Source organism: Megascapheus bottae, chromosome 9, assembly GCF_031878675.1.
Source record: "Megascapheus bottae isolate mThoBot1 chromosome 9, mThoBot2.hap1, whole genome shotgun sequence".
Classification (NCBI taxonomy): Eukaryota; Metazoa; Chordata; class Mammalia; order Rodentia; family Geomyidae; genus Megascapheus; species Megascapheus bottae.
In genome coordinates this window covers 50917920-50938277 of record NC_143517.1, presented here as the reverse complement: position 1 = coordinate 50938277, position 20358 = coordinate 50917920, and the positions used below count along the sequence as shown (strand labels likewise).

Here is a 20358-nt window from a genome sequence, read left to right as displayed (position 1 = left end):
AAATGTTCTTCAAACTCTGGCTGCCAGTGTTACACCAAATAAAATATTTAAATTGAAGACAACATAATTTCCAGTGTTTTTATATTTAAAGTTGAAACGAGAAAGCCCAACAAATACAGTAGATTTACTTCTTGAGTATTTTGCCTCAGGAAAGTTTTAGCTCTAGGCACTAAATTGGACTGTTTGTGCCTAGAAGATACTTTGAAAAGGTGCATATAACTACACTGGTGCCATACTCCAATGGGGTTTTCAGTGTTGTTAAACCAGGCTTTTCTTTGCTTGGGAGTAGGGCTTAGACAATTAAGATAGAGTTACAGGGGCTAAGGAGATTTGTGAAACTTATTCTTCATTGTATAATCCTTCTAGACCTAAAGTACTTTGTATTATTAGTTTGAGTTGGTTTAGTAGTATACTACCAATTTCTTTATAATTCATTTGTTGCTTGCTGTTTCTCCTCAGTATGACATTTAATAATAATGATAGAATGCTTAAAAGATTGTTCCCTAAACTTCTCATTACACAGTTCTGATCTTCTGTTTTAACTTTATCCTAAATTTTAAACAGTGTTCTCCAAACATTTTCTTCTTTCCATTCATATTTGGGAAAATTTCTCAGGCGATTTAATCATTAAATCAGAAGTGAATGTCACTGGTTGAAATTGTTGCTTGTGTTTCCATTAAGTAGAAGAACTTAGCAATAAAGGTATAAGGGAATCTATTAAAGTTAAAATTTTTATAAAATCATGCTATAAAATCAACCCCAGATAAACATTGCACAGTTGCCAGTGAGATGCTTGTTTCTTTCTTTCTCTAAAATTTATTTTATTTGTTTTTTTCTTTTAAAGATAATTAGAGCACTTGACAAAATGTAAAGATCTATAGATTGGATGCTACTGTATGTATATTGATGTTAGTTTTTCTTTTTTAAATTTTATTGTGAAGGTAATATGCAGAGGGACTACAGTTACCTAAGTAATGAGTGTATTTCTTTTTCTTTCTCTCCCCTTCCCCCTCCCCCTCATGGGGCTTGAACTCTGGGCCTCGGCACTGTTCCTGAGCTTTTCAGCTCAAGGCTACTGCCCTACCCCTGAGCCACAGCCCCACCCCCCATTTCTAGTGATTGATGGGATGTAAGAGTCTCACACTCTTTAGTGATGGAGCTGGTTTTGAACTGCAATCCTCAGATCTTAGCCTCCTGAGTAGCTAGGATTAGAGGTGTGAGCTGCCAGGCCTAGCTTGAGTACATTTCTTTTTGAACAATATTACCCCCTCCCTCATTTTCTCCTGCTCTTCTGCCCCAAACTCCTTTCCCCCCTAAATTGTAAAATTTACTCTTCATTGACTTTCACTCTTCATTGACTTTCACCACAACCAAAGCAGTGGTTAGGATCTTTCTTGCTTTGTTTTATTTTGTTTTTTGTTTGTTTGTTTAAATCTTTATCCTCCCCCTTGTTTCTTTGGCTATAACTTCTTCCTAGGTGTAACCCACTTGGTAATATTGAACCATATCTGTTATTTATATCCACTTTTTAAACTCTAGCCAAAAAAAAAAAAAGAAAAAAGAAAAGAAAAAAAGAAAAAGATTGCTGCATTTGAGGAAGTAAATCAAATTCACTTATCCATTCCTGCATGTGGGCTGCAAGTTGCCATTTCTGAGCTGCTGTCTGATGTGGCATGAGACTTCCATTTGTCTTTGAGACAATTAAGTGGGGATTGTCTATTAAGTGTCTTATACTTCGTTTTATTTGGAACTTTTTTTTTTTTAAACCAATCCTGGGGCTTGAACTCAGGGCCTGGGCAATGTCCTTGGGCTTTCTCAAGGCTAGCACTCTACCACTTGAGCCACAGCACCATTTCCAGGTGTGTGTGTGTGTGTGTGTGTGTGTGTGTGTGTGTGTGTGTGTGTGTGTGTGTGTGTGTGTGTGTGTGTGTGTGTGTGTGTGTGTGTGTGTGTGTGTGTGTGTGTGTGTGTGTGTGTGTGTGTGTGTGTGTGTGTGTGTGTGTGTGTGTGTGTGTGTGTGTGTGTGTGTGTGTGTGTGTGTGTGTGTGTGTGTCCGACCCAGGAATGGAACCTAGGGCTTCATGCATTCTAGGCAAGCCCTCTACCACTAGGCCACTCTCCACCCCATTATCTGGAACTTTCTTTTTTCTTTTCTAATCAGGGGTTTTGTACTTTCTGAAGAATTTGGTCAGAGAATAAAAACTATAGATAAATGAGAAACCTATGTCTCCTCAGCACTAGAATGAGAATATGGCTTATAGTCTTCAAAAATAAGTTCACATGGCTTAGTTATGAGTTGTGGATTATGTTCCTTAGCTTGTCTCTAGCTTGTTTCTTTAAAAGAAAAGTTGAATCAAATTGACCTCCTCAGGGGCCGGGAGTTTAGCCTAGTGGTAGAGTGCTTGCCTAGCATGCACAAAGACCTGGGTTCAATTCCTCAGTACCACATACATAGAGAAAGTGATGCTGAGGCTCAAGTGGTAGAGCTCTAGCCTTGAGAAAGTCCAAGGACAGTGCTCAGGCTCTGAGCTCAAGCTCAGGACTGGCCTCCTCTCCCCACCCCTCCCAAAAAAAATTTACCTCCTCAAGCCACGTATATTGTGACACCGGGTCTGCATATACTATTGCTTCACTTTGAGCACTAGCACCTGTATGCCCTCCTTTTCCAGGCTTACTTTTGGTTCCTCCTTTCTCTATGTGACACTGCCATAAGAGGGCATATAGAGGGTTTGAACGGGGCTTGATGCTTGCTGGTTGGGCAGTCTACCACTGAGCAATGCTTCTAGCTCCACACTGGACTGTTTAATGTTGGCTTTAAAAAATTTTCTAATTCTTAAAATTAAGTGGGGTGATAGTCTACCCAGAGAATATCCTAAAACTTTACATAGTGTAGGCCCAGTGCAAGTTTTTATTATGTAATAGTGGAAAGTCAATACTTTGAATTATTTTTTTGTTGCGATAGTCTCACTTCTGCCTCCTAAGTGCTGAGATTTGAGGATTTTAAAATTTTACAGGTTTACCTGTTCCTTTTTACCTTTAATTTTACATTCATCTAAGATATTTAGGTGACCTGAAAACCCTCATAATTTATAAATAGTATGTTTAGAACTTTTCCAGGTGAAGTATGTTTTCTAAGTTGTAGAAAAAAAAATGGACATGTTCTCAATTCTTAGGAATGTAGGTCTGATCTCTACTCATCACTCCTCAGAATTGTATTTGTTATAGCCCAAGTTATCTATACATTGAGTGGGCTGTGGGATGTAGTCTTCAACATCCATGACAAGTGTGCAGTTTAGAGAAACACTTCATTTTCATTCATGTCTTTATTGGGGTATGGTGGCAGGGGAAAGGGGGGAAGTGGTATAAAATAGGATTGTTGAGTAAGAAGGAGGTTTGCCCTATAGAGGTTGGATTTTTTTTTTTAGCCTCATGTAAAAATCTGTTTTATTTAGTTATTGAGGGAAATTGTTGCATGATTTTAGAATATTTGGATCTAGACTTAAATCATCATGTGGGCTGCACACTCTAGCATTAGCTAATAGGCACATCATTGTCTGTAATTAGCATATCCAGTGTACAATGTGGAGTCTGGCATTTTGGCTAGGATGACTTTTCAGATGTCTTCAATGAAGGGAAAGCTAAACATGAGAGAAGAATCATTAACTGGACAGCAAGATCTCCACAGGGGAAATGTCAGAGCTGGAATGAGAAGCTTCACCTCTAGATTCCAAGTCTTTTGTTTTTGCTGCTATTCCAAGTTGGTAGATCCCAACCTCTGTTTATCTGAAAAGATAAATTTCATACTAACAGATATTTAGCAAATACTAATTTATTCCATAAAACTTTATTTGTCCTATCAATCATTTGGCAATCTCCATCTCTTCCTCTCCTTTCCTTTAAACACAGCAAATTTAGTTTCAACTCCGACTTTAGAAGATTAGAACTTTAGCTGGTGATGTGATTCAAGTGATAGAATAGTACCTAGTAAGTATAATGGCCCATAGTTCAAATCCTAGTTCCTTACATATACACACTTTTTATAAGTTAATTTGATTAAAATTCACTACTCAAATCTGAGACTACTTTGATTTGGGAGATTAATAGAATTGTATAACAGAAAACAGCAACTGTACTAATTCTAAATTTATATGGTTGTCATAAATCTATTGTCTTATATGTTAGAGATAAAAATATTGAGGATACTTTATATTTAACAATATTCATTTTATATTGCTTCAGACTGTCGAGTATGTATAAGATAGGTTATGAAAGTTGTGGTTTATTACAATGCTGGGATTGTACCCCAGAACCTCATCCATACTGGGCAAATGCTATATCACTAAGCTATATCCAGCCTGGATAGTTTTTTTTTTTTTTTTGCCAGTCCTGGGCTTGGGCTCAGGGCCTGAGCACTGTCCTTGGACTTTCTCAAGGCTAGCACTCTACCACTTAAGCCTCAGCACCACTTCTGGCTTTTTTCTATGTATGTGTTACCGAGGAATCGAACCTGGGTCTTCATGCATGCTAGGCAAGCACTCTACCACTAGGCCAAACTCCTGGCCCTGGCCTGGATAGTTTTAATACTTACTAAGAGTATCACCTAGGCTATAAGACTTTGATTTCACATTTCATTATAAATATGTAAAATATTGATATGGCATATAAAATTATCTATTAATATCACCTTGTCTCCTTAAAAATAAACAATTTTAGCTATCCAGAAGGAAAAGCTTGAGTTCTGAGAATCATGGTTTGCAGGTAAAGGTCTGTTTTTCTTTTTCTTTTCTTTTTTAATTTCAGTTAGCCCTAAATAAGTCAGAATTAGAGACGTGGTTCAAGTGATAGAGTATCAGTTACAAGTGAAAAAAATCTCAACAAGAACTTGAGGCCCCGAGTTCAAGCCTGATCCCTTCACACTACTCCTCCCAAATAGACAACTTAAGAGATAATATTAGCCAAACCTCCTTTTTGTTAACACTTACACTTTTTGAATAAATGAATCATTTTCAGAGTAGAGTATATCTTGATGGTAATGTATCTTTCACTTCTGTTTTAATTTCTCCATGGGTTTAAAAATTAATCCTCTCAGACTTGTAATTTCTCTGTAGTAAAGAGTGTTGAAAAATAAGACTACAGCTGATGAAAGCTTTATTAAAAAAATGTTTCTAATCCTGAGTCTTGTTTTCTTTGTAAAAGCATAGTACTATATCTAAAGGGATAATAGACATAAACTTTCAATTTTACTAAAACCTGATGAAGTGTTTAAAAATGAAATTTTTAGATTCAGAGTTACTCAAACATGGTCAATTCTGCATTGTCATGCATTCATTACATTGCCAGTGTGTACCTCCTTTTTTAGTATCGCTTTAAACTAATAAGGTATATACAGTATTAATTTGCCAAAGGTAAAAGTCATTCTACATGTGGTAATTATAAACTATCATTCTTTCCTAGAAGGAAAATAGCGTTCGTTATTAACACAAAGAACACATAGAGGAAAAAAACCAATTCTTTTTAAAATTTAGCGTATGCAGCAGGGGGCACCAGATGAAGGAAAAAGTGAATTCTTGTATTTTAAATCCTATAGCCTATTTCCTGTGGTTGATTGTTATATTGTAGTTTTCTTGATGATTTTAAATGTCTCATTTCTGAAAGCTGTTTTGAAGAGATTGATAATTATTCTCACTTATTAATCCAGTTGAAATGTCTTAAAACCAACTAGTTTACTAATTATAAAGACTTTTCCTTAAATATATACTATTTTTTAGGATTTAAAAAACAAATTTAACTACTTCTAATACTTATTTAGAGCAATACATTAATGTTGTATCTTGAATACCTTTTTTTTTTACAGATTTTTTTCATTGATGAAAGAAAAGCATCAAGCTTATTTTTGTCCTCTTAATGTGGAGTGGTTTTTAATACCTGAAAACCTGTTCATTATAGATAACAGCTACATGTTTGTTAGACGTTAGATATGAACAGTGGTCATTAGGATGGGTTTAGATTTTCTGGGCTTTTCACTTAAAATTAAGTAAATGAAAACTGCACAAATGTGTTTGGCTTTTGTTGTTTGTATTTTACATTTTTCATAACTTCCCTTCTAATGCATAGGATGTATAGAGTGTGTGATATATTTGATTTGCAGCAAAATCCCTGAGTCTAGTTAGAGTGGCTTTGTTAGATATTTGTGTTTAAGAAGCTTATTTTCAGTGTTGGTGGTATCATAAAACAGTGTTATTCCCTTCTCTGTCATTTAGTCCAGTATCAGATGGAAATGATGCGGAGCCTTCGCCATGTAAACATCGACCATCTCCATGTGGGCTGGTACCAGTCTACATATTATGGCTCTTTTGTCACCCGGGCACTTCTGGATTCCCAGTTCAGTTACCAACATGCCATTGAAGAATCTGTCGTTCTCATTTATGGTTAGTAGGAGGTTCCTTTATTTATTCTTCTCTTCCCTTAATATTATTCCTACTATTTTTTGCTTTCTGTCTCCTCCTCTCCCCGCTTTGCCTCTTAGGTGAGCCTGGCAGGCCTTCTCAAGTAAATACCAACCCTGTTTCTGCAGCAGCCTCAGCAGCAGCTAAGTCTAGACAGGGTTTCCTTCTTTCTGTTTATTTTTCTTGCTATCAGAGCCCTGATGTGTACATTTTGGAATGCTGGAGTAGCTGCTTCATTTTTATTCCTCCCATCTCCCCTCCCTCATTGAAGGGGCTGGTGGAACTAGACCAGATGTCTAACAAACCCCGATTGCTGGAGTGTCTGGCTCTGTACGTGACTGACCAATCATAACATAGTGTGCCAAGTTTTTTTTTTATACCTCTGACAGCAGCATACAAAACCTGGACTGTTTCTTAGCACAAAGATTTTTTTCTTTTCGGCCTATTTAATGGTGTTTCCTCAAGCTCTCCAGACCAGATGTTCTGTGCTGTATCAGAACTGTAGGCAATTTAACAGCTTTATAGCCTTCCCCCTCCCCAAACACTCACAGTTTGCCATATCTGGCAGACTTGCATATAGTTTCCAGCTGAGAAGTAAATGTAACGTCCTGAGTATCTGTCAGAAAAAATATTAATGAATACGATCAATCTTATGAGCTGCCCCCAAATTGTTTCAGTATGTTAACAATTGGATTACAGTAAAGAACAAGTTGTTAAAGTGTACTTATATTGGCTGGAAACATTGCATCATCAGACCTTGATGAATTTTCCACTTGTTTCAATCTATTTTGGTTTTCATTTTATCACCTATTGCTAAAAGTTTCACTGCATTAAGTTTCAGACAACATGAATGTTAACACAGATTTTAGGCGAACATTGGCATGCCAGAGCCATTATCATGCCGCAAGCGCTAAGCTCCCGTACTCACAAGTGGTTTAAGCAGTTACTTCTGACAAAATTTGTTTCTCTAAAACTAAAAAAGATACTTGTGTGATAGCACTTTGACTTTGTGGTTTTGTTTTTACAATCTGCTTAAACTAAGAAATAATGCACATGATAATGAGGATGGGCTCATATTTTTTGCTGGGCTATTAATTTAAAATTAGATGAATGAAAACTACACAAATGCATGTGGCATTTTTTTGTTTTATGTTCACCAGTACTTTCTAATTTTAGGAAGTATAGAGTATATACTGTATTCAATTTGCAGCAAAATTAGTGGTTCTTGAGTGGATCTGAAACTATCTTAAGTATTTTCCATATCATAATCAGCATAAGAGTCAATACCTTTTGCCTTACTATTGAAATGGTTTGAATATGTTCAACTCATGATTGCATTTATTTTGACCTTTATTTGGCAAAGAGTATGTATGTGATAAGTAACAATGTGCCTAGAACCAGTGTTAATGAGCATTGGTGTGACAAAATTCTTCACAATTTCTTTTGCTTCTCATTTAAGATCCCATAAAAACTGCCCAAGGGTCTCTCTCGCTAAAGGCATACCGACTGACTCCTAAACTGATGGAAGTTTGTAAAGAGAAAGATTTTTCCCCCGAAGCGTAAGTGTTTGTGGGCCCATGAGGATTATGGTAAAGGACTGGGTTTCTTTTCTTTTAAGATTTCAGTTTGCCACATTTATTGAATCTTGGGTTGTGTTGTGGTAATGGTTTTGCCATGTGGACTATAGTAGTTTTCTGCATGCCAAGTGCCACTTGATCTTTCCCTTTCCATGTTTAAATTATTCTGTATGGAATGTCTCTTCTGTTCCCACCCAGGGTGAATTCAGTCAGAGCAGTAATTAGCTACCGTATTTAAAGGGATAAAATATGGAATAAAGGGAGTTAGAAACACTGGTCAGCAGCTGTCAGATTGTAGAGTCTGTCATTCCGCTTGTGACCCTCATGTCTTGTTTTATGAGCTTTTATTTCATGAGGTAGGTGAGATAGATGGAGATATAAATGTTCAATAAAAATATGACATTAGAAATTTTACAGATAATAAATAGGCATGGAATTAATTGGTGGAATAGTTTTGTGCTTTTACTTAATATTTGGTATTTAAAAATGTTAAATTTTCTGTTAATTGTAAAAATATATTTCTTAGGAAATCAAGGTTAGTAGCTTACTTTATGAAGGACAATTTTGCAGTTTGGCTCCTAAGAAAACATAGAGTGAAGGGATTTTTAAAAGAAAGGCTAACCTCTGAATTATTTCTGAATGTGGAATTGAAACTAGGAGAAATTGCATTCTGAACTGCTGAATGTGGAGTCTTGTGACTCTTCACCAGTTGTTAATCTTTTAGTTCATTGTGCTTTAAAGATGACCTTTTTGAGGAATATCTAGGATTTTTCCTGGTGAGTTACTTATTTTAAGTGATTTAGATGTACATTATGTTGCATGGTTGACAGTGACAGTGACATTTACTTTTTTTTTTTGGTTGGTCGTGGGGCTTGAACTCTTTGTCCCTGAGCTCTTAAGCTCAAGGCTACCTACCTCCCTTCTTCTTGAGCCACTGTGCCACTTCTGGTTTTCTAGTGGTTAATTGGACATAAGAGTCTCATGGACTTAGTGCCTGGGCTGGCTTTGAACCAGGATCCTCAGATCTCAGCCTCCTGAGTAGTTAGGATTACAGAGCGAGCCACGGAGCCTGGCAGACCTTTAAATGTTAGTATCAATGAAATTTTAAGATATATTACAAAGAATGAACGGTTATTTTAACCAATAACTTTTCTGCTTGCAGCTCAGATTCACATAATTTTAGTTGCTCAAACTGTAGTTCCCCCTTCCCACTTTTAATGAAACAAAGATCTTGGGAATGTCTGATGAGATGCAATTTTTGAAATACTTCATTTAGTCCTCACTTTTAGCCATGAAAGTATTTTTTATTTTGTTTTGCCAGTTCTAGGCTTGAGCTCAGGGCCTGAGCACTGTCCTTGGACTTTCTCAAGGCTAGAGCTCTACCACTTGAGCCTTAGAACCACTTCCGGCGTTATTTTATGTATGTGGTACCAAGGAATCTAACCCGGGCCTTCGTGCATGCTAAGCAAGCACTCTACCACTAGGCCAAACTCCCAGCCCCAGCCATGAAAGTATTTTTTAACATGTTTTACAGATTGAAAAAGGCAACTATCACCTTTGAGCACATGTTTGAAGAAGTGCCGATTGTAATTAAAAATTCACATCTGATCAATGTCTTAATGTGGGAGCTTGAGAAGAAGTCAGCTGTAGCAGATAAACATGAATTGCTCAGTCTTGCTAGCAGGTAAGTGACTCTCACAAAAGGTCCTTTTTTCATCAGTATTTACAAAAAATACTTTTATATAACTTCCCCAGTGAAGCAAGAAAAAGAATTACTAGCATATCAACAATAGCATGTAGTATTTATCTGGTCCTATTTAGATCCCAGGTAGACCATCAGTCTTGATAAAGTGGAAGAAGTAATCACATTGTTTTGGATAGTAATCATGGGAAGAAATACTCACTGTTGCCTTTACTGCATCACTAGTACCATAAAGTGGCAAGTGTCCGCTAGGGAGGGCTTTTATTTGGATGGACATTATTTACACTATGCTGAGAGGCTTGTGGTATTATACCTGGATATTTACTAGTGATCAGGAGAAAGATGGAAATATTTTTTTCTTTTATTTGTTAGCATTGCGCTTATAAAATTACAGATTTTTCAGTAGTAAACTTCTAGTTATTCTAAGGAGCAACTAAAGTTTTTTGTTTTTTAAGTGGTAATGGGATTTTTTGTTCTAGTTTTACTGCTTTCTTTTGCTGTCTAGTTGGTAGAATTGCTAGAATACTGTCAGAAGAATTCCCAGATCGTTTCCTTTATAAAATTAATGTTTCGTCTCTTCTGTCTCAATTTCTTGTTCTGATTGTTTGGTTGTATTTTTGGAAGTGCTGGGGAGGCCTCACACATGCTAGGCAAGTGTTCTGCCACCAAGCTACCACCCAGTCTCCCAGTCTCTTAGTTGAAATGTGAGTACTGTCACATGCACAGTTCTCTTAAATGCCCTTTTAAATTTTTAGTGTTTGCATGTGTCTGATGAGAAGAGGCAGGCTGCAGGGTTACAATGTAAAAGGAAATGATCAGAGTAGCTAATCAATATATTTGATAGCTGGAAGAAACTATATTTTCGCAAGCAACCATCAGAAATTCTGTTATTTGACAAATTTCCAGTTATCCTTGCTAGAAGCTTGTTTACCAAAAATAAAAGGAAAGAACATTTTAAAATTGTTCTTCCCCCAATATGAACCAAGAAGGACCAGAGACAAGGTCAGATTGTGGCAGAAATGCCACTGTTTAAGGTATTCATCATAAAGGCTATTAGAAAGCTTTGATAGAGCAGTGAAGTGGAAACTGGTAAATGTGGTGCCTAAATAATACAGCCAGGTAGCAAGGCTAATTTGGCACCAAAGAGGGTACTGTTTGATCGCTAATATAAATTCCTAATAGTCTTTAAATTTGTCCGTTTTAAAAAGTTATGTTTTTCTTTGTTGCTAAAAATAAACTCGGAACACTTGTATTTAAAGCACTGAGCTAAGAACTGTTTTCAGTATGCAAAGTACAATGTGATATATTAAGTATAAAACAATAAGTAATTTCCAATTTGCTGCATGAGAATTTTGCTTATGTAATTCACGTCTTCACCTTTTCTTGAGCTTTCTCTATTGAGCATACAAAACAAATACAACTCTTAAATTTATGTAGCGTTCATTTGTAAGTTGATCTTACAGTGTTCATTGCTCAAAGCAGTAGGTGTAGAGAATACTCCCAGCTTGTGTCGGCAACCAACTTCTAAAAAGTATTAATTGTATCTTCCGTATTTTTATGTAACATAGAGAGGCACTTTGCTCTTCTTGTATTCTTGTTGGGAGAGAAATACAGTGAAGCAGCTTATAAGCAATGTTACCTTGTACTCGTGGACTTATATTGAGCCAAATGTATAATGCTATTTTAAAAGACTGATATATCTTTTATTCATTTTAATTTTAATTTCTAACATTAATAACTCAATGATGGTGATGAAGCCAGTTACCATATAAGAAACTTTAGCAGAAATCATTTTTAGGCAGCTCTTCAAACATTTCATTGATATTTTCTTTCCTGGCTTATATGTGGATACCAGTTCTTTACCTATGCTGTGCATACGATATACTGTACTTGCTTTCATTTAAAATACTTTAACTTTTATTAGATGAGAGTTCTATTATGGTTATTTCATAATAGCCTTTATTAATTAAAATATGTAACAGAAGCCTTCCAGCTTTTCACGCATGAGAAACAATTGTTTTTATGTTCTGTAGTTTAAAAAAATAAACTAAGACAGAACATCCTACATGGTAGATAATAAGCAAGCATTGATACTGTAGCCACAGCAGACTTAGCACTCCATGTCCTGGTTCACATCTGTTTAAGTTATCTGTTTTCAGTTCTTTGTTTCCTTGGCAATAAAAGGAAAGGCTGTATTACTGAAACTCCTAACAGTAACTCCCTGTTTCAGTAGTCTAGTCAAACTGATGGGGGGTAGGCGGGGAGAAGAAACTTCTAAAAATTTCTCCTTGGTAATGGATCTGATTTTCTGTGAATAGGTTAATTTCTTAGAGCCTTTATTGGGTGGCTTTTTGATTGTTTCTGATGGTCACATTTCTGAAGGACATTATTTACAAATGTTAAGAAATCTTTAAAATTTATGTGTTTATCACAGTATTCTTTGGCTCTACCTATAATTATAGCACATAATATTAATAGTTTAAAAGACATTTGGTTGGGTTTACTAGTACTTTTCTCATTTGCTAAAATTGTTGTAGCCAGCTTCCCAACGTTTAAAGTCTTGGTCCAAATAACAGATTTTTATTGCATATGGCAGTTATTCTCCTCTATGTTTTCTTCAGTATCTTGTCTTTCCAGCCACAGAATTGGTATGTGCTTTACTTCTGCCTGATTTCCTTACTAAACCACATGACTTATTTAACTAGCCGTGAAACTAATGGCATTTCTTATATTTAATGCAGCTCTCTGGGAGTCAGTTCTTTCACTGGGGAAAATGAAAGGATCCGTGCTCTCAGGCCAGCCTCACCATGTCTTGACTTGTGCAACTCACTCAATCGATCTGCCTCCTCCTTCCTCATAGATTTTCATTTCCTTGCTCTCAAGATTCTTTTTGTTTTCTTCCTTTTTAAAAATCACAACAACAACAGCTGCTGCTACTGTACTACTATTACTACTACTACTTCTAATTTTGTGCCAGTACTGGCCTTGAACTCAAGAGTCTTAAGATCTTGCTTGACTTTTATACTCATGGCTGGCACTCTACCTCCTGAGCCACGCCTCCAACTTAGCTTTTTGTTGGTTGAGAGTCTCATACTTTTCTGCCTGAGTTTAGCTTTGCACCACACTCTTCTAGATCTCAGCCAATTTTGTTTGTTTTGGTGGTTAGAGTTAAGAGTTTCTGTTCTTGGGCTGGGAGCATGGCCTAGTGATAGAGTACTTTAAGCCCTGGGTTTAATTCCTTGGTGTCATATACACAGAAGAAGCTGGAAATGGTACTGTAAAAAAGATTCTCTAGTCTCTCAGTTTTCTGTGAGTTAGCTTTGAGGCTAGCTTTGCAGGCTAGTTTTGGACTGAATCCTCAGACAGATCTTTGCCTTCTGAGTAGCTAGAATGACAGACAAGAGCCACAGTGCATGCTTAAACTCCCTCCTCTTAGAAATACAAAATAAATACCTGTAACCATTATATTACCATCTAGTTTTTTCACCTTCCGCTACATTTTCTCTTTGGTTATGTAGATAAACTAGGACTGTGGCTTAGCAGTAGAATGCTTGCCTAGCATGCACAAAGATGTGGGTTTGATTCCTCAGCACCGTATACACAGAAATAAACAGAAGTAGCACTGGGGCTCAAGAGGTAGTGTACTAGCCTGGAGCGAAAAGAAGCTCAGGTGTACAGTGTTCATGCCCCAAGTTCTTCAAGTCCCAGGACTGGCACCAAAAAAGACAGTAAACTTCCGGATAGGACTTTCTATCCATCTCTGTGTTTCCTTCTTTTCACTTTGCCCATACTGTAGTGTTCCATTGTGTAGTGAGCGTTCTCACCATTAAAAAACTTCCTTTCACTGTACTGCTGGGTGAGAGCAGCATTTGATATTGGCCATAAGACTTCCTTCCTGGAGCTCTTTCTTCAAGAGTATGAAACTACAGCTCACCCCTAAAATATCAGTGTTTGGCGGGGACTGTCTCCCCAATGTTCTTCAAGTGATGTCATTCTATTTTCATGATTTCTGCTACCTTAGGCCAGGCCTCATCAGTTCTCTTCCTGATGACTTTCCCAGTCCACTGACTTCCTCCTTTTAGCTTTTCCTGTCTCAGAATTGCAGTGATCTTACTAAATGCAAATTCGATTCTCATATTACTCCTTTGCTTAAAATCCTTGGCTAGTTTCTTTTGTTTTGAATAAGATCCAAACTTACATTCCAAGCTTCCAAGAATCTTTACACTGTGACTGTTGTCTCCTTTATTTTCATAATTCTTTTGCCTGATTTTGCACTTGTGCTGTCTTCTGGCCTGCTAAATTATGTGTGGTTCTTTATAAATGTTTTCATACTAGGGTGTCTGAGTGCTACTAGCAATATAGTACCTTTAATATTCCATTCACCTTCATTGTCTGGTACATTCAATTCAAAATTTGGTGCCAAATAATAGAAGAAGGTTTCAACAACCCATTTTTTTTTTATAGTTTGCTGTATCTCTGTTAGAGCAATTCTTCACTATGTTGAATTGATCTACTTAATTTCTCCTTTCACTTACATTTACTTATAATGATAGTATATATAATTTTATCCTTTAATTTGGCTTTTGCTGTTTAGGTGGTACCAAGGAATTAAACCCAGGGCTGCATGCACTCTACCACAAGGCCACACTCTCAGCACAGAAAAAACTTTATTTCCTCAGTCTGTACCATATGTTCAAATATTTGAGTCTGGGTGGATTAAATCAAATTACTAAAAAATAGGAAATAGTGTAAATGCTGATTTCTGAAGAATAATGTTTCAAAATTCATAGTAATTTTTAAACTACTGATAAATGTGAAAAATTAATATAAAAGAAGCACTTGATTCCTAGATAGGTGAAGTCATTAGACCATATTACTGAACTAAAGTTACTGTAGTACCATTTAAGAAAGAGTCCACATTTCTTAATTTTCTTGAGATTACAACTAAAATCCATTTGTTGTTGTTTTTCATCAGTTTGGGGATTTGATCTCAGGTGCTGTCCCAGGGCCTTTTTGCTCTTTCACTTGGAGTTACACCTCTACTTCCAGCTTTCTGGTAGTTAATTGGAGATACAAGCCTGATGGATTCTCCTGTTTTGGCTGGCTTCAAACTTTGATCCTCATATCTCAGCCTCCTGAATAGTTAGGGTTACAGCCTCGAGTCACTAGCGCCTAGTATAAAATCCACTTCTTTTAACTAGTTTTATTTTCATTCATTTCTAGTGTTCCCAGCCCCCAGTCTTCTTTTCTTCTCTGTAAACATAAATACCTAATCTCCTGGCTGCCCATGATAAGCAGCTGGTTGCCACTGTAATGCCCCACATGAAGTAAAAATTGCCTATGTGTTTTGAGGTCTCTCAATTCTCACTTTTCTCCATACTTACTACCATTACGCTCAGGTAAGCCACCACTGCTTCAGTTTGGAGTACCACAATAGAATTGTTTTTATATGTGAGCTACAGTGTTATAAATGAGATTCACCTTTACTCTTGCTTTTATGTATATGTGTGCCCATGTCCTTGTAGAAAAAGGAGATGAAGTTAGTCTTTGTTACAGTAGTAGCAAAGCCACATTTAAGAATGGCATGACAGTGTATTCACATTGTCATTACAGCAACCATTTGGGGAAAAATCTGCAGTTGCTGATGGACAGAGTGGATGAAATGAGCCAAGACATAGTAAAGTACAACACCTACATGAGGAATACCAGTAAACAGCAGCAGCAGAAGCATCAGGTTCGTACTGCAGAGAATGCAACAGCTGTACATCCATTCCTGCGTTCTGCTTCGAGTCATCTTCAGAATGTTGGAAATTATTTCAGTGACGTATTAGCTAGTTAGCTAATAGCTCATACTTTAAAAGCCTGTTCTTTAGTGCTATGTTTCTATTGTGTGCACATTGTGCTTAAAAACACCTGTCATAAAGAGTTGGTGTGTTTAAGCTTAGGGTATAATGCCAAGGTTTTGCAAAGAAGAGATACATATATTTAGAAAATCAGAAGTAAAGAGATTCCAGAGTGTCACAGCTCATTTCTTTACTAACTGTAATTGGTTTGGTAGTGGCTCGTTGCAGCATAGTTAGCAATCCTAAGTTCATTTAAAAAAACTGAGCAATTGATTGTGATTAGGAGCAAGCAATTTTGATAGGAAATAGACCAACTGCTACGAAATTAGGTAGTATAATACAAACTTAGAATTGCGTGAATATTTTTATATTAACATAAACATTCATACTTACATGTGTATATGTATACTAACATAGATTTAATGTGGCTATTTAACCTTTCCTCTGTTGCCTGAAGGTCACATGCTTTTCATACTTTCTGATAAAATTTTTTTTTTGGACTACAGTTTCAAAATGGCCGTAGCCATTGATCCATAAGTTAGTTGATTTCAGAATTTTTTTTTATTGTGAAAACATGTTGTATATTACATATGACTGTGCTCCCTGACATCAACTTTAAGCAAGGTATTGCTGGGTTGGGCATGCCAGATCACACTTGTAATCCCAGCAATGCAGGAAGATGAGGTAGGATGATCTCATTTGAGACTGGTCCTGGACCAAAAACATGAGAACCTGCCGAAAAAATAAAGAAACAAAGAAACAACAAAAGCAAAAGGTGGCACAAAGCTTAAGAAGTAAAGGGTAATGGTTAGCAAGGGTAATGATTTGTAGCACCACACACTATGCATACGTATGTACGTATCTTCTTATATAAAAATCTCTTCTATTTTCATTGCTGATTCTGATTCTGAGAAACTTAATACTAAGTTCATTTTCTTCTCCCCAAGTTTCCCTACTCAAGCTACATATTTTAGCTTTTACATAATGTACATTGAGTATAATGACTACATTTGCTCATTCTTCCTACATTGTATGCACCCCCACCCCCGCCACACACACACACACACACACACACACACACACACACACACACGCACGCTCATTTTAAAGGCTGTGTGGGGGGATATTATTTCCACTGCAATTGTGAGCCATCTTCAAGTCTAAGTTCTTAATTATAATTGAGATATAAAACATAATCTGTCTTTGTGTGTATCCCTGCCTTCTCTTCAGTGGGTCATGGGAATTAGAATATTTGAGCTAGCATTAGTTCTTTGCTACAAAGCTGTGAAACAAATGATTGCTTGTTAAGAAGAGCAGTAATGAGAAAGAGAAAGTCACTGCAATAGTTGTTACTTTAGATCTAGAGAGATAAATTGAGAGAATTTCTCAGATGGGTATTCATTACTTAGTTAGGATGCATTTTTTTTAAATCCCATTGTTACCCTTTCACTCAGGAATTACCAGCTTCTTAAGTTCTCTATTGATTCTAGAATCAATTTTATTTCCTGTATCATTAATTATAGAATAAGTGACACTAGTGTTCCCTGAAAAGAATTTTTTTCTATGATTGCCATGATTAGGTTCTTAGAAGCAAGTGACCTGATAATGCCATTTATAAGGTGAAGATTAGAATTCAGAACCATGGTGTTTTGCTGTGAGCCAAGTCTTTTTGCCTCCTTACACTGAGGGAAAAATGACCAACTCATCTTCTCCTTGATTTTAGTATCAGCAGCGTCGCCAGCAGGAGAATATGCAGCGCCAGAGTCGAGGGGAACCCCCGCTCCCTGAGGAAGACCTGTCTAAACTCTTCAAGCCACTCCAGGCCCCTGCCAGGATGGATTCCCTGCTCATTGCAGGTACTGTTGGGGTACAGGACACATTGCTTTCCCTCCTCCTTGGGGAAGCAGGAGAGATTGGCAGACATCAGAGTAGACCATAATAACTAGGCTATTTTAAATGTCTTAATTCCTTTCAGTGCTTTCACTTGTATATGTGCATTTCAGAGATGGCATGATAGGCTTTCTAAAATGGGAATTGGATGCCTTATTACACTCATCCTTTAGGGAATCAAAGGAAAAAAGTTTATATAACCTCATAATGCAGAGTTCTTATGGTTCAAGCCCTTTTCATCATCTGCTCTGGTAGTGTGTATATTGGGTACTTGAATTAGAGTTTTTCTCTTAAAAACATTGCCCTTGGGGCCAGGAGTTTGGCCTAGTAGTAGAGTGCTTGCACGAAGCATGCACGAAGACCGGGTTCGATTCCTCAGTACCACATACATAGAAAAAAGTCAGAAGTGGTGCTGAGGCTCAAGGACAGTGCTCAGGCCGAGCTCAAGCTGAGGACTGGCAAAAAAATAAATAAACAAATAAAAAATAAAACATTGCCTGTACTTTGATTTTGATTATGTGAGCATAATTCTGGATTACCTTCTTCTGGGAATGCTTAATATTTAGAACGCCTCCATCTCTCCCTCCCTGCCTCCTCAAATGTACAAAGGAGTTGGCATTTAAGTAAATCATCTTGATCAGTGTCACTCCTTTCTACTGCTTCTTCTCTTTCCCAACCCCAGCCACATCCATAAGTTACATGGAATTGCCTTTCAACGGTAGAGTCCTTGCATCTTATAGAGATATTTGGGGTGTTTGTTTGTTTGTTTGTTTGTTTTTGGTCTGTTGTGGTACTTGAACTCTGGTCCTGGTTGCTGTACCTGAGCTCTTCAGCTCAAGGCTACTGCCCTACTCCTTGAGCCACAGCTCCACTTCTGGTTTTCTAGGGGTTAATTGGAGATAAGAGTCTCAAGGACTTTAGTGCCCAGGCTGGCTTTGAACTTTGATCCTCAGATCTCAGCCTCCTGAGTAGCTAGGATGACATGTGTGAGCCACTGTACCAACTTAGAGATAATTTATAATGTATGCTATCCATGTTCTTAATTAGCCCATATCAAATTTCTATAGAAATATTGTTACATGCCATTTCATTCTAATGCAGTTTATTAATCAGAGTAAAAATTTGCTTCAACAAATGGTAGTCTTTTACATTTTCTTCATGCTATTGATGTGTGTTTGAGTAGGTGAAAATTAAAAGTTCTTAAAATATTTTGGTGTCCATAAAAATCAATTTTGAAAAACTGAGATACCACTCCTACAAGGACCAATTCAAATATACTGCTGTATTTTCAAGAAATGTCGGTTTCACTGGATGACTTGCTTGATGAAGCAGCGGACTCAGACTCAGCCTAGGTTTATTTTAATACATTTTTATTGTAATTAGTAGAAGGGTTATATTATATTCGCCAGACAGTAGGTGCATTACTTAGCAGACATTGCTATGCCTTCTCATGTTTTTGTCCCCTTTTCCCTCCCCTCACCCCCTCCCCTCATCTTGTTTTCCTCCTTTCCCTACCCTATTTCAAATAAATAATATACAATATATCAGTTACAAGGTATAAAATAACATAGTACATTAAGAACAACAATCACATTATATAGATCTTGTTTCCATATCCTGGAGGTCCTTTCATTTAGCCTCATCCTGTATGGCCTTTTGTACCTAGGTTTTGAGCTATTGTAATTCTCTGCTAGGAGAGTCCAAGGTTTGTACTAATTATTACAAATGCCTCAGCTCAGTTCTTAAGAGGACTTAGATGTCTTGCTCAGTCTTGGCTCAGGAGAAAGGTGCTTAAACTCTCCCAAAGCTCATACTGAAAGCTGTTGTTCTTGTTTGCTGCTGAAGCAGCTGTGTCTGGCTGATCTTCAATTGTGTGGTTTTATTCTCCTCTCTGTTTGCTGAGGTGTCAGTGCTGTCTTCTCCATTAGCTTAGGACGAGTTGGGCCTGATCTGCATAATCACCTCTTTGTGATTGACAGCTAGTATGGCCTTCTGACTAAAACCCTAGAAAAACTGTACTTACATGGTTAAAAGTGAAATATACCCTTTCAAAAGAAATTATATTTTATATATTTCTTATAGAAAAACTGAGTTGACTATAAATTTTTGATTCAAAGCAGAATACTGATGATTTCACTATTCTGCTGAGTTTCTCATTTGATTAGTTTGCCTAGCTCATTTTACAATTTGTGAAACATTATGCCTCTCTCTTTGTCAAATGCACAGGTCAGATTAACACTTACTGCCAGAACATCAAGGAGTTCACTGCCCAAAACTTAGGCAAACTCTTCATGGCCCAGGCTCTTCAAGAATATAACAACTGAGCAGAAGAAGCTTCCAGACAAGGATTATTGGAGGACTCTTGAGATCATCACACCAGGGCAGCTCTTGGGAGAACTGTGCTTACATTTTGAAAAGCACAGAAAATTCCTTTGATGTCATTGCCGTCTTTGGCTGTAATATCTCTCGCCAATAATAAAATCAAACCTTGACAGTGTTCATTTGATGTCGTATGTATTTATTTTGTTTAGTTTATTTTGATACTTGTTTATTTCCAAAAGTTAACTAGAACCTTGAGTAAAAGTTTAAAACAGAGATTGACCAGAAATTTCACCAGGATCCATTGCTTTGTTACCAGTCACAGGGAACATGAAACCCTGGCAGGTGTCTGTTTTTGTAGTCTCCTGCTCCCAAGTTCTTCCCCAGAAGGCTAGCTTTCGTGTGCTCACTCAGCAGCCCCTGTCCCTAGGCCTGGAGTCATTTCTGTGAAGGACTATATCTTATGTGGAAACAACTCATTTTGCACATACTGTTCTATTTACTTCTTTCATTTATCTTTCCATACTATGAGACATTTTGGTAATGGCAAGTGTTCATAGATAGAGAAGGAAAATTTAGGA

The 20358-nt window shown here is 37.0% G+C and overlaps 1 protein-coding gene across 1 annotated transcript in view; it reads left to right on the top strand.

Annotated features, from left to right (window-relative positions):
• Nucleotides 1-19957, top strand: part of Eif3h (eukaryotic translation initiation factor 3 subunit H) — a 79271-nt gene extending 59314 nt beyond the window's left edge. The window contains exons 3-8 of the mRNA XM_090339302.1: nt 6261-6428; nt 7906-8005; nt 9558-9707; nt 15339-15459; nt 17292-17424; nt 19685-19957. Coding sequence (XP_090195428.1) covers nt 6261-6428; nt 7906-8005; nt 9558-9707; nt 15339-15459; nt 17292-17424; nt 19685-19782 — 770 coding nt within the window. The 3' untranslated portion in view covers nt 19783-19957. The remainder of the gene's footprint in view (nt 1-6260; nt 6429-7905; nt 8006-9557; nt 9708-15338; nt 15460-17291; nt 17425-19684) is intronic.
• Nucleotides 19958-20358: the final 401 nt, after the last annotated feature.